Raw genomic sequence first — 15051 nt, forward strand, 5'->3', positions numbered from 1 at the left:
GCACCCTCCAAGATGTGGAGGGGCACAGAGACGTGCCCTCCCCGTGGAACTTTCTTAGCCTGTCCATCCTGCAGAGATGTCCCCTCCACCCCAGCCCTCCCAAAGCCTGAGCCCTGAATCTTACACAAAACAAAGATTTCACAGACATGGCCTCAGGACAGAGAAGTGAGTGATGCCCAGAAGTCTCCCCTCCGCCTCTCCCCCCAGACAACTTGGTACCCTGCCTTTCCCTGACCTGCTCGGATTATGTATAACACCTGTCTCTCCAGGCCCTCCATCGAACTGGGGATTCCCAGCTCTCAGACCACTTTGGTCCAACCTAGCACCTCCACCCGCCCCGAACAGTGGAGGGCCTGTGACAGCCCCAAAGGCAAACTTACTCAGTAAGCTGGAGTTGGGGAAGCGCCAGGCCTCGCTGTAGGAGGAGTAGGGGGTGTGGCCGTAGGCGTTGCCAGAGTATTCGCTTCCTGTGGGAGGCACACAGTGAGAGACCCATGAGGTGGATTCACAGCCTGAGGGCTGGGTCTGGGGGATGAGGGTCTGCAGGGTGGACACAGCGAGCCCTGGGGGACAGATGGGGCCAGGGCAGGGACAGTGGGAGCTCAGGAGACCCCTCCAAGAGCCCTTTGGAGGCCCCTCCATCTGCATTCCTTTGGGGGGCAGTGCCTTTTCCATCAGGGACTGGGGGTACTGCCCTGACACAACAGCTCTCACAGGAACCCCAGGAGGTAGATGTTATTATGATGCCTGTTTTCCAGATGAGGCAACAGAGACTTGGGGATCTGTAGCTCACACAGCTGCAGGGTTTGGTGGAATTTGAAAGCTGTGCTGTGACTCCAGGTTCCAGGTTCTAACCATTTCTGCTGCTGCCTGGACCTTCTGTAGAAAGGTCTTTCCAGGAGGGGTCAATGGGAGTGACAGAGGTTAGAGGTCAAGGAAGAACTCAAGGGCGTATAAACTGTGCTGTTGTTGTTTAATCACTAGATCGTATCTGACTCTTGCGACCCCATGGACTGCAGTCTGCCAGGCTTCTCGGCCCATAGGATTTTCCAGGCAAGAATACTGGAGTGGGTTGCTGTTTCTTTCCCCAGGGGATCTTCCCAACCCACGTCTCCTGTATTGGCAGGCGGGTTCTTTGTAGCCTCCTTCAATATGCTTTGTTACAGAGGGGAGAGAGAGTGTGTGTGTGTGTGGTTGGGGATGGGTGCAGAGGATGAAAGGCAGAAAAGGGGAGGGGCCTGGAGAGCATGTGGGGCCTGAGACTTCCTCTGAAGAGACTCTTGTCCCATCTCAAACCTGCCACTTGAAGAAAACTCAGCACACGACTTACACAAAGCAAATCAGATCACCTGTTTCTGTGAGTGGATTCTTGGCCTCACTAGAATTACTTACCAAAGAAATGACTTAAGAATTCCCTTAAATAACAAAGCAGACCACCGCAATTACTGCTGGAACTCAGACGGAGCTTACGGTTGGCAAAGCACTTTCCCACACTCGACGTCCCTTTATTCTCACAACTGGGAGGCGCCCATCAATAACGCCAATTTATAGAAGAGGAAACTGGAGTGCAGCGTGAGTAAGGAGTTAGCCTCAATCCCACAGATGGGAAATGGCAAAGGAGAAGTTGACCTGAGAGGTCTTCACTCGAAATTCCAGATCATCCATTTATGCACTTGGGAGACAGTTCCATCCACAAAGCCAGGTTTCCACCAATCCTGAACTCCAATGAATGTCCACACCGCCTTCCAGAATCTCATCTGCTGTTACAAGTCAAGTGCCTTCTTTGGCTCCTGAACTCATTCCCAGACTCTGGGAGTGGGGCTCGAAGCTGCCTGGCTCTGGAGCTGGCCTGCCTGGAGCCAAATCTCTGTGCCCCACTTCCGAGTTGTGCAACCTTGGACAAGTCACTGAGCTGCTCTGAGCCTTATTTTCCTCATCTGTCAAATGGGGCGGATTATTGCCCCTATCTCATGGGGTTGTGGGGAGGATTCAATTTGATAACATACATCAAATGTTTATGGCACCACTCTTGGAACAGAAGAAGCAGGCAAGGAATGCCAGCGTTTATGATTTCCCCATTAGGCAGGCACAAAAATAAAGCTCACCAGAGCCCCGCATCCATCATCCAACCAGTGTTAAAGCCTGAGTTGGGGTCAGTGGGTGCTGATTTCCTGCCAGAGAGGTAGGCAATTACACAGGAGGAATGGAAGCGAGGAGGAAGAGCCTGAAGGAGAGGAAGGCTTCTGGGTCCTTGTCCAGGGCATTAGTGACAGGCAGTAACACAGGAAGTTCATTAGGGGCAGGGATTAATCTAACACAGGTCAGATGAACAACAAATACATGGAAGAGAAAGGAGGGAGGAAAAAAAGCAAAGGGATTAAAAAGAGAAAGAAAGAAACTAAGAAATGACCTCATCCAACCATTCGTTTCAGAAATGAAGAAACTGCTGCCCAGAGAGGGAAAGACATTGCCCCAGGCCACATGCTCCCTTAGAACCTTCTAGGACCCTGGCCTCTGGTGCCTACTCCAGTGCTCTTTCTTGTATTCACAATGTGATCTGCTTTGTGTACTGCTGGGGTACCCCACTCCTCCTTGGTTTCAGTGCATCCTTGGAGAAAGCCAATTATACCTTAGCAATGCTCTCAGGCCTTGACCCTACCCCAGCCAATGCCAACCTCAGCCAGCTCCAAAGGACAGGAAGAAATGTGGAAAATCCACCGTATTTGCCCCTCACTGTGTCGCTTATTCATGCATTCACTCACTCGCTCGCTTGTTCATTAATCCAGCACACACTTGCAGGGTACCTATGTGCTCTGGTCACACAGTAGTGGAGGAGAGGATGGGGCTGAGGAGGTGGTACACCCCTAGGTGCAGCATCCTTTCACCATCAGGTCCGTCATCCCACCTTCATCCACGGCAGATGAAATGTCCTTGCTCTCACGAGAGGCCAACCTGTCCTCTTTGCTCTGCATCCTACCCCACTCATCTTTCCATGGATTGGGCCCTCATAATTTACCCCTTCTCTTCACTCTTTGTCAACATCTCCCTTTCCAATTCATCATTCCCCTAGCCAGCCAACAGGCTCTGCTATTTTCTCTTTTAAAAATCCTCTTCTTAGCCCACATTTCTCTGCAGCTCATAGCCCTTCTCTGCTCCATGGTCTCTGCCCTCACCTCCTCATCCCCCCTCCAGTCAGGCCAACGCTGATCCCTTCAAATCCCTACCACCTCTACCCTGATCACTCCAAAGGTCACTTGGCTGACTCTGATTCAGTTCATCACTCCCTCCCTGCCTTTGGGTTTCATGGTGCCAAGTCCCCTGATTTGCCACCTAACCCACTGGCCTTTCCTGCTCTCTCACCTTGTTGGTTCCTTCTCTGCTATATCTCTAAATGTTGAAGGACCCCAGAGCTTAGTTTGTGAGCCTTCTGTGATTTTCCATCCACATCCTCTTTCTGGTGACCTTGATAATCCCTTCAGCATTAAATAACAGTTCTGCACAATGGCTGAAATGTATGCCCTAGTCTTTCCCAACTGTAGATATACATCATGTGCCTACTGATGTATTAAACTGGTTATCTAGGAGGTGTCTCAATCCTAACATGGCCCAGTAGAATCCTTGACTTCCATATGCCAAATACTCTACCATTTCCTCTTCTGCTCTCACATACATACTTGCCACCACCACCCATGCCTTTTCCCAAACTTCAAACTTATCCTTGTTTCCTCTGTCATTAAACCCCTATGGCCAATTCACTAGTAAGTGCTATTGGCTCCACCACCAAAATACATTACACCCTCAATGTCTCTCTTCTCCTCCTTCCCTGCTACTTCCCTGGCGCATCCCTGATACATGTCACGTCCTGTATCAACCACTGCAACTGTCCCTCCACTAACTGGTCTCTAGGTGTCCTCTTCTGGCCGTCTACCATCTGATTTCCCAGTGACCCAGGTAGTCTTAAAATTTGAGCCCCCCCACCACCACTACCAATATCTCTTCATTGTGTAGTGCTTTTCACACTCACTCGCTGTTCTCAGTTATACTCACACTCTTCCCATGTGTGATCATGCTACACTACTAGTTCCTACCTGGGGGCCTTTGCACTTGCTGTTCTTTTGGGCTGGGGATGGCCTGCCCCAGTTTATCACTTGGCTGACCACTCTGAACACCTTCTCAGAGAGGCCTCTCCTGATCACCCAATCTAAAGTAGTTATCTTCTCTCCCTGTGGCTCTTCATTACATCATCCCATTTTATTGTCTGAACCAGAGTTTATCGCTATCTGAAATTATCTTGTTGATTCATTCGTTGACTTGTTTACTATACTTTTTTCTCCACTGTTAGACTGTAAGCTCCATAAACAGATGGACCTGGCTTGGTCACTGCATCCCATACCAGAGAATCTCAACTCCTATTTGTTAAGTGAAAAGTGGTAAATGGATGCAAGGACGCAAGGATGGTTGAAAGGGTGGGTGACAGAAGTATGGATAATGGATAAAAGAAAGGACAGATGTATGAAAAGGTGCATGGAAGGATGAATAGAGGGATAAAAGGTTGAATAGATGAACTAAAGGATGGATGGATGATGAAAGACAGATGAATGGATGGGAGAAAGGATGGGTGAAGAAAAGATGAATAGAAGGTTGAATTGACAGAAGAATGGATGAATGAATTGAATTATGGATGGGTGAATGGAAAGATGGGTGAATAGATGAATGGATGGATGCATGAATAGAAAAATGGGTAGATGGATGGAAGAAAGGATGGATAAAGGAAAGATGAATAGAAGACTGAATGACAGACTGATGGAAGGATGGATAAGAATATGCATGGATATATGGGGAAAATGTGTGAAAGATGAATGTATGGAAAGATGGAGAGATAGATGGGTGTATCATTCTATTGGAGTTGTTGTTCAGCTCCAAAACTGGTAAGAGGGCCATTAACAGTATTAACAGGGCAGGAACAGCAACAGCAACAATTAGAAGGGAAAACAGAAGATGAATAGACAAGAGAAATCTGTGCCCTGGTCTTATTCCTGTGTCGCTCTCTTATAGCTCATGTGGTTACTTCTGATATGATGGGAGGCAGCGTGGTGTAGCAGAAAGAATGCAAGATTTGAAAATCAAAAGAATAGTGTGTGAACAACCCAGCCACTTAGTATGATTATGATTATGATCCCCAAGCACACCACTTTGCTTTTCTAAGCTTGGTTCCTTATCTACATAAACCTAAGATTATATCAATGCTCCAGTCTTATGGTGAGGATTCAATGAGAAATAAACTTATACCTACGAATGGCCAGGCACCCAGAAAATGCAAACAAATGATCTCTTCTGTCCTTCTCTGACTGAAGACCCCACTAGCATGCCTTGCTGAGAGCATTTTGTATCTATCTCGAACGCAGTTAGGTGCTCAATGAAAGTTTGATTTTAATGGAAGAAACCCCCTTCAATCAATCAGGAGATTGTAACCACTGGTAAGAAATGGACAAATACTTTTCTACCAAAAAAATTCCTTAAGAATTCATTTGCACCACCGAGTTACTAGGAACCAAGGGATGCGTTTAAATAACATTGCATTTTATAAAAACTAATTTGCATGAAACTTACTGGGTGCCCATCCACCTTGCCAAGCAAATCCCCTCTTGGAATTCACTTGTGGTCCACGGTGTACTTGTGTTATTATTATTTCTTTTTTCTGCAACACCCACTCAGGATGAGGTCTTTAGAGAAACAACCTGGGAGACTTTGATGAGAGGCCCGAGCCACCCAGCTACCTCACAGGTCACACTCTGGGCCCCAGGAACCCTGTGCCCTGGGCCTGCCCCCGGGAAATGATTCATAATTAAGAGAAAAGCCCTGGGCTTTCTGTCTCTTCCTCCTCCTCTAAGCAGGCGGCAGGGAAAGGTGGAGAGGTTGGAAGGGGGATGGGGGCACTGACTGGAGCCTGGGATTGTGATTGAGAGGCCCCATTATCCACACTCTTAAAAAAATAACCGAATCTTTTCCTTTTTTATCTTGACCAATCTCATTTCACGCTCCAGAAGAGGAAGGGAGGGAGGGAGGGAGTCTGGGGCCAGGAGGGAGAGAGGAGTCAGTATTCTGTATTTTCAACGCTGCATTAAGCACATCGCCACGGTAACCAGGCAGCAACAAGTGCCAGCTCAGCGGGTTCCCAGGGAGCCCAGAGTCTCCTTCCCTCCCTCCCTCCTCCGTCCCCTCCCTCTGCCCAGGAGCGCCCGGCCCACCTGCCTCGCACAGGGCGCCCACAGTGGGTGGCTGGTAAAGAATAACCCCTGCTGGCGGGGGAGGGGAAGCAGGCCTGGGTGAAGGCCTTGAGTCTCTGGAGTCAGAGGCAGGTAGGCTGGTGGGGAGAAGCGGGGTCACAGATGCCCTGATTCAGAGCCCCTTTCAGAAGCTCCAGGTCCTCAGACCTCTCTGGGCAGTGCAAATGGCTCTGAAAGTGTCAGCTGCTCAGTCAGGTCTGTCTGATTCTTTGCAATCCTATGCACTGTAGCCCTCTAGGCTCCTCTGTCCATCGAATTCTGGAGTGGGTAGCCATTCCCTTCTCCACATAGGGATTGAACCCAGGTCTCCTGCATTGCAGGCAGATTCTTTACCATCTGAACCACCAGGGACCCTATGCATATGGCTCCATCCTATCCATTCTGAGGTTATCCCTGTAGGGTTCCTAAAAGAATGAGATGCACCCAGAGAAACTCCCATTGTTCTCACTTGTCCAGACCTTGATACCCCAGGTCACTGCTGGGTGATGATCATCCTGTCAGACAAAGAGACCCCCAGGACTGTTGGGGAGGATTCCAGGACTGTCCAAGTGATGATGGAGACATACTCCCTGCTCATCTCACACTCTAGTACCTTTGGAATACTCAAGCCATGGGTCCTGACTGTGCATGGTTGAATAAATGTGAGGTGTGAAGAAGGATATTTCAACCATCTTCATCGCCATCATCACCAACACCATTCACACTCATATTTTTCAGAAAGGGTAAACCAGGATTCATTAGAGGTAAATAACTGGGAGACCACAGGGTGCTTAAGAGCTGGGCTTAGGTTTACCTCCATTGTTCTAATGGCTCCCAGATGACTCCCTATGAAGGCTTACTGAATCACTGGAAGAAATAGCAGAGCTCTGATTTGAATGTTAGTCTGTCTCAGCCTCTCCCTTTGCATCATGATGGGAAATAGGGAGCCTTTGGGAAGAAGGGGGCTGAGCTGGAGGGAGAGTTAAGGGGCCAGGACTGCACTGGAGTCTTTTCTCCAGGTGTTTACAAGGAGCTGCATCCCTTGGTCCATCCTTCAGTGTCCTTCAGAAAGTCTATGCATGGGGCACATCCTACCTCTTGTACCCTCTTGCTCCACCTGTGGCCACCACTTCCTCTTTACAATGTTTCCCCTCCTGCCCAGCCCCACCCCTTACCTGCCACCATGCCTGCGATGGCAGAAGAGGCATAGCTGCCCTGTCCACTGGTGGGGATGTGGGGTGGGTATCCAGGCAGTGTGGGGCCCACCATCTCTCGCCCTGAAAAAATACAGCAAAGCATTATCAGGCAGGCCACTGTGGGCTCCTGTACTTACTGTCTTGCTCCGCGGAGGCTCTGCAAACCTGCCCTCTGCCACTCCCACTCTCTCCCAAGCCATTCTCTGGACTTACTTCCTCCCTCCCCTCTCCTTCTCTGAGCCCAAGCTCCTCTCTACTCAGTGGGCCTTTACCAGGCCACGGGCTCCACCATGTAGTGGTGGGGGACTGGCTATTACAGGCCTCTATTATTCCCTATCCTCCAATTATTTTATTGACAAGAATCTTAGTCATCCATAATGATGTCATGGTACTGGAAGGAGGCTGGGGGCTATGTCTTCTAGGTCTTTGTGGGCCCCTGTGGCATTCGCATAGCAGCCAGCACAGTGGGCCGAAATAAACACATTAGAGGCCACTGGCCACTGGCCACCCTTTCAGCCCCAGCTCCCAGGAGAACCAAGGTCAAGGCCCTGTGAAGGATGGCAAAGAGGCGGCTGGTTGGCCCATCACTGTCCTTTTCTGAACCTGTGGCAGACATTGTTAATCAATCACCACACTCTGCCTCTGAGCCAGAATGGGGTTTCTGCTCCTCAACCTGGCCTTGCGGGTGGATATAACATATCAGAGCTGCAAGGGACATGAAACATGTTGCCTATTCCTGACCTGGAAAGGACATGTGGGTTGACAGGCAGTGTTTACACAAGCCTGAACCACTGACATCTATCCATGCCATTCCTGAAAAGAACTATTTTCAGCAAAACAGACAAGTATCCCTCTCTTTGTTTATCTATAATTTGTGGGAAATCTGCTGGCCTTGGTGACACGGAGGCTGCTCTGTGAGGTTCTGAAGTTCTGGCTCTGCCTCTCCTCTCTCAGTCAAGCCTTCCCATTCTGGAGACCCCATTTAACCTGTTGATTTCTCTCCATCCACACCACGTACCAACAACCACAATCCTCCCCCTACCCGTGTCCCTTCTTTCATGGCCCCCTATCTGGAAGGCCCACAAGATCGTCCCTCACCCAAGGATTCTTGACCAGGTGAAAAGACATCCCAATCTGCCCAGATATGAATACTGTCCCAGCATATATACAAAGAATGCACATTTCACTCTCTTTGCTCTCAAAACACCCCGTTTGATGATGAAATTATCTGGTTGTCTGAGTTCTTGGTGATGTTTATAAGGTAGATAGGAGGTTTGCCAACCTCATCCCCGTTGACACTTGGGGCCAGATAATTCTCCGTGGCGGGGAGTGGGGGGTGAGGGGAGGCTGTCTTGTGCATTACAGGATGTTGGACAGCATCCCTGGGGTCTACCCTCTAGATGCCAGTAAGTTCCCACCCAGTGAGACAACCTGGAATGTCTCCAGATATAGTCACATGATGCCAGGGTGGCAAAATCACCTCTGAATGAGAACCACTGGATTAGATTATCACCATTTTATCAAAATGCCTTTACTTCTTTCCACACTGGGGGCTGCCTTTTCTCCTAGGACTCACATGGATTCCCTGTGAGCCTCTGTCACCAGGTTACCAAGTCCACCCCACCACGGCACTGTTTGCCCAATTTTCCCTCCATCAGTCCCCCACCCCCACCCCTGGGGTCCTTCTTGTGTCAGACCCTCTAGGGGGTGCCTACCAACACTGGAAGAGAAGGTATCTCTCACAGAACCCTGTAAGTTATCAATACAGCAGTAACTGCCTCCTTACCTCTATTTCTAGAGACTCCTTGAAGACAATTCATTCATTTGACAAATATTGATTAATCCTGATATCCTGGGCACTTTAAGAAGCATTTGGGGATACAGCAGTAAGCAAGAATGTAAATTAGCAAGGCTAGGCGCTAAGTTAAGGGAGGATAGACTGGGAGGGGTACTGGAGCCAAGCCTGGGGGGCTCAACAGACAAGACCAGGCCTCCTGGACTTCCACCCTTCCTCTAGGGGGAAGAGTCCAGAAATCGGAGGACTTCAGTCCTCATTCTGTTTCTAGAACTAATTTTCCAAGTGCCCTCAGACCAGCCACCTACATGCCCCAAGCCTCAGCTTCTTCACATGTAAAATGGGAAAAAAAATAAATAAAAAAATGAAAGTAGCCATACACACCTTATTACTATTACCATCATGTTATCAGCATCATTCAGAGTCAATTTCATGCCACAGGTGCACACTGATTCATGCAATGGACACATTCTATAAATTATTACATGTCAAGGGAAACCTTACAGAATAAATCTTATTGGAAAGGGCTATCGGTGTTCATGATTCAAAGCTGTGTGACTGTTTTGGTAAAAATGAACACCACTCCCTAAGTTCCTAATTTGTTTTGAGCATACTGTCTGGCAGTGGTTGGTGCTAGACCAAACAGAGTGGAACCCGCTGGAATTTGACAGATGCGTTCAGTTCACTTGACACAGGCCTGAACCAACGAGGGCTTGGCAACACAGGTGAGAGAAGAGGAGCTTCAGTATAATGAGAAGGAGAAGGGGACACAGGTAGAAAATTGGATCTTTCTTCAAAAAAGATTGCAATACCATCAGCTCTCAGACTCAGCCCCTTCGACCCGTGGATGAAGCCCCTGGTACTAGAGCCCACGAGAGGCAAGGAGCGGCATGAAGTCCATGTGGGCAGATCGAGGACAGAGGGTGGATGGGACATGAGTAGGAGCGTGATGGAAGAGGGTGATGGCTAATTCAGCCCTGAAGCCTTTTCCCTCTCCTCTTCCCTCCCTACTTCCAAGAGATGGACAGACAGACATCTGGGTCTAGATTATGGCCAGGGAGGACAGTATTTAATTTCCCTGGCCTGCGTCTTCTCATTTGTCTTATGAAGAGCTCAGTTAGATGAGAGATTGTACACTGGGTTCACCTAAACCAATACTTGATTGGTAGGGGGCTTCCTGTTGCACTGCTGAGAAGGATTCTGAGGCTGCTCTGCTATGACTGGGGTTGGGGGTGAGTATTGGCTCTCAGACCACCTATTAGCTGTTATTGGCCTAGTGCTCTCTGGGGCTCCCTGTGGTCCCACATTTCCTCTTCTCATGTTACTCTCATCTTGTCCTTTTCCATCACCAGGTCCTGCTGCTTCTTAAGCTCTACAGCTCAGGGGGAAAGAGCACCAGGACACAAGCTCTCCTTAAGCCACAATTTAATTTAGTCACAGTTGCCCCCCTCAGTCCCATCCCATGAGAACTAGCCCCTAAAATGCTCTTGGAAATTGAATTTCATCAGTTTTACTCCCTTGTATTCTGTGATTTTTAATCTTCATTTCTTCTCAGTCACCTAATTTTCTCCCAGTGGGACAGAGGTATCTGAGTCAGATGCTGGAGCGTCAACTCCTGGAGGCTTCCTCCCCTGAAACTTGGCCCCCTTGAAAAGCCGGCTGAGACTGTCTTCAGGACACCCTTCACCCTCAACTTCTCTGTTAGTCCCCAGGAAAGAGTGAAAGTGTTAGTGGCTCAGTCATGTCTGACTCTTTGTGACCCCATGGACTGTAGCCCACCAGGCTTCTCTCTCCATGGGATTTCCCAGGCAAGAATACTGGAGAGGGTTGCCATTCCTTTCTCCAAGGGATCTTTCCAACCCAGTGTTTGAACCTGTGTCTCCTGCATTGCAGGCAGATTCTTTACCACTAATGCTACCTGGGAAGCCCCAGGACTCTGCTTCAATTCCTTAAATATTCGGTTTCTTCCCCCAAAGCCAAGAACTTTACAACCTTCTTAGAAATGAAACTACAGAAGCCATAAGGTGGAGGCATGCCTTCACAGCCTATTTTCTGGACTTGATTTTTAAGGCTCTTCACCATAAGTTTATCTTTGGTTTGTAATTCCATCTCTCCTGCACTCAAATATATTTTCAAAATAGTTCTGTTTTTAAGAAGCTGATGTAGGACTTCCTCGGTGGTCCAGTGGATAAGAATTTACGTGCCAATACAGGGGACATGGGTTCAATCCCTGGTCTGGGAAGATTCCACATACCTTGGAGCAGCTAAGCATGTGCACCACAACTACTGAGCCTATGTTCTAGGGCCAGCAAGCTGCAGCTACTGAAGCCTGTGTGCCTACAGCTCGACAACAAGAGGAGCCACCGCAATGAGAAGCCAGAATCACAACCAGAGAGAGTAGTCCCCACTCTCCCCAACTAGAGAAATCACATGCACAGTGACACAGATCCCGCACAGCCGCACAAAATAAAATAAATTATATATACACACATGTATGTATATATATGAAAAGAAGCTGATGTAGACAAAGCTGCATATTAAATGACTGGGAAGTCGGGTTCTGCAAGAAAACACTAGCATCTCAGAAATGCTGGTAAATATCCTACGTATCGGTAGAGGCCAGCGTCAGAAAACCAGGACTTGGGGGAATTCTGAGGGTAGAGGTGATTTCAGACCATTTATCGGCTCCTTTGATGTCCGCCCTCTATGTGACCTCTTTTCAACTCCTTATCTCGCTCTGATAGCAAGGAGAATTTATGGCAATCCAGAAATCTCTTTGGCAGGATTAAATATAATTTTGCACAGAAGGATGGAGGCGGGTAACGGACTCTTTGATGATAAAGCCAAAGTCAGGGCTTCCTCAACAGCTGAGCTGGAGTCAGCCGGGGAAAAGACAGGACAAGGACAGCATCAATATTGCTCTCGGTCAGTGTGCTGGGACCCTAGACAGGGGCATCTGGGAGGAGAATTTAGGGGCAATCCTCCTGTCTCCCAAACCCTGAGATTTCTTCTTTCTTGGCTAATTAGGGAGAAGCTGAGACCCAGAAAAACCATCCTGAACATCGCATTAGCAGAGACTGTGCTGGGGAGAACTTGACCTGGTGGAGACTGAGGCAGGCAAACACCTGGTGGGAGGCGGTAGGCAGGGTCCAGTCCATAGGTAGCTACTCAGAGGAGGAGAGCTGGGGAGGGCATTCAGATAGTTGATGACTATGGAATGAAAATTTACCTAGTCCTTCATCCTCTCCCCTGTCTGCAGCATCATTACCTTGCATTAATTTGGTCTTGGCTTTCTTTTTATTCTTCTAAATCAATCTCTTGCTCCCCTGGATAGGTTTCCAGCCCCCAGACTCTTGATATCATTCCCTTCCTTTTTTTTTTTTTTTTTGGCCATGGTGCCCATGGCTTATGGGGTCTTAGTTTCCTGACCAGGGATTGAACCTGGGCCCACAGCAGTGAAATTGTGGAGTCCTAATCACTGGATCTTCAAGGAAGTCTCAAATTACTCCCTTCCTAATCTGGTTTCATCCTACCCCATCTCCCCAGTCTGCTCACTCTGGCTCAGCCACGTGGTAGACATTTAGGTTCAATCTTGATTGGATGTTGCAAGGGGACAGTCTTTCAGGAGCTCCAGGCCACCACCTGGGCTCAGCGTGGACACTAGCCATCCTGAACCCCTGTGCTGAGTCACAGGGCAGGCCCAGTTCTGTAGACTGTGGCCTTGACTTGCTTCCTGCTCTCAGTAACCATCTAGACCAAGCCTCTCCAAACCTGGGCCCTGCTTGCTCTTCCCAGAGCCCCTGCCTCTGTGCTGCCTCTTCTACCCTTAGGCTGGGCTCCACAGCCTTCACGGGGGTCACACCCTCCACATCAGCCTCACCAGGGTCTGTCTCTGGGGGCCCCCCGCCTGAATGACCACTGCGTGTCTGCTGCCTGCTGCTTTGCCCCATGCAAGGATGACCTCCCAGTCCTGCATGGACAACGGACACAGGGCATGTCCGTTAAACTAAGAGCTAGTAGAAGTTGGAAGCATCACCCCTGATTTGATCACATGTTGTCTGGAGATGCGTGAAGCCCTTAAGGGAGGGGAGAAAGTAGGGGAGGGGTTTGAGGGTAGGGACTCTGCACTGGGCTGTTTCAACCACATTTCATACCAATGCCCAGGTCTGTGCTCTGACATATCTGCTTCCCACTGCCCGGGGTCCTTCTTGCTCCTCTCTGGCTGATCCTGCACAGCCTCTTCACAATTCCCAGTAAGTGAAGAACTGCTCCCCCACACCACACGCTTCACCCACACCATCATCCCTTACCTGCCTCTTCTCAGCCCTCCTGGCCATCGCCCACCAGATACACAGGCAGGCAGTGGTGCCCAGTGACTGGGCCCCTCCCCCACACACATTGAATTTAAGTCTCTCCGACTCTCCCCCTCCTCTCTCCCCTCCTAACCCTGTCCCATTTTCTCTGGCTGACATCACTTCATTCAGCTCACAGACTTTTCTTCTTTAATCACTTTGGTCAAAACAAATGACCCATCTCCGCTGACTTCACCCTCTTTTGAAATTCTGCACTGAGTCAACACTTTCCTCCTTGCTTCATCACTGCCTCTCTGCCCACACGCTGGGCTTCCTTTATGAACCCTCTACCTCTGTGCCCACCTCCTCAAAGAGGTCCTCCTTCATTAGACACGGGGATGCACAGAGGGGGAAAAAAAACGTCCTAGGTGCCAGACAGACATAAAATGTAGAGACAGTTATAAGGAAGGGTCAATGGACTTGAATAAGATGACCTTGAGGTCCCTCTGGGTGGACAGAGGTCTGGTTCTTATGATGCAGTGATTTTCAAGTGCAAGGGCTTTCCCTGGGCAGAGCCCCTACTTCAGACAGAGCAGCTCTTCATTTGTCTGGTCTGGATACCTGGCTTCTTTCAAACTTTCCATTTCAAGAGTGTTGTGAGACCCAGCAAGCTTGAAAACCACTGGTCCAGAAGGGCTGGCCCACTCCTGGTTTCTTCCCTGGGTCCTGGTTCAATGCCTTGGACCCACTTCTGAAATAGTCTCATCTCTGTGGCCGTCTTTCAAATATCTGGAAACTGTTATCGGGCTCTGTTCCCTCCCTCACTCCACCTCTGCCCTTCTCCCTGCCTAGCCAAACACCTCTGACTTTTTCAGCCACTGCTCAGACTTTGCCTGGACGGGCCAATGTCCTTCTGCCCGGGAGATTCAGCTCTGCTGGGATCTGATCCACAGGGCGCACGCAGGCTGACATGTCACCATGTTCCTATTCAGGGATTTTGGCTGGGTCTTTCTCCCTGGGCCTGTTGCCCATCAGTGTAAGGAGAGATTTGAACTAAATGTCCCTAAGGTGCTTCCAGACTTCAGTTGGATGAGGGTTTTGATGAAAAGTCCCTGCTTCCCCTTCTCTTGAGTTGGTGAGTCACTCTGCCTGAGTGTCCTCCAAGAGAGACACTTAAGCTAGGGACACAAGAGTTACACTATGGGGACCCAATTGGGACTGACCCTCCATCCTTAGAAATTTGATCCAGAATTTGGCCCCCAAAGCCAAAGCCTTTCTCCCTCCAGAGTTTTCTTTTTTTCTTCTTTTGCATTTTTTTTTACCCAGACCAAGGGTTTGGGGCTTTACTGAGTCTGGCTCCTGGTCTTAGGGTTCTGGCACTTTCATGGGGCTTTGGGGCAAGGTTTTGGAAATCCACCAGGCACCCCCACTTTCAAGCATCCCCCAGAGTGCCTGCCCCTCCCATGGCCTGACTTTGCAGGCATGGAGGACCGCATCTTGGC

At 49.3% G+C, this 15051-nt stretch overlaps 1 protein-coding gene across 5 annotated transcripts in view; it reads right to left on the reverse strand.

The window, feature by feature from the left end:
• Positions 1–15051, reverse strand: part of PAX8 (paired box 8) — a 65234-nt gene that overhangs the window by 2198 nt on the left and 47985 nt on the right. For 4 of the 5 annotated variants that reach the window (XM_061432591.1, XM_061432592.1, XM_061432589.1 and 1 more), the window contains 2 exons: positions 7442–7543; positions 381–467 (listed from right to left, as the gene is read on the reverse strand). In XM_061432591.1, the coding sequence (XP_061288575.1) occupies positions 381–467; positions 7442–7543 (189 nt within the window). The remainder of the gene's footprint in view (positions 1–380; positions 468–7441; positions 7544–15051) is intronic. The other variant, XM_061432590.1, reaches the window with a different exon arrangement.

This window comes from Bos javanicus, chromosome 11, assembly GCF_032452875.1.
Source record: "Bos javanicus breed banteng chromosome 11, ARS-OSU_banteng_1.0, whole genome shotgun sequence".
Classification (NCBI taxonomy): Eukaryota; Metazoa; Chordata; class Mammalia; order Artiodactyla; family Bovidae; genus Bos; species Bos javanicus.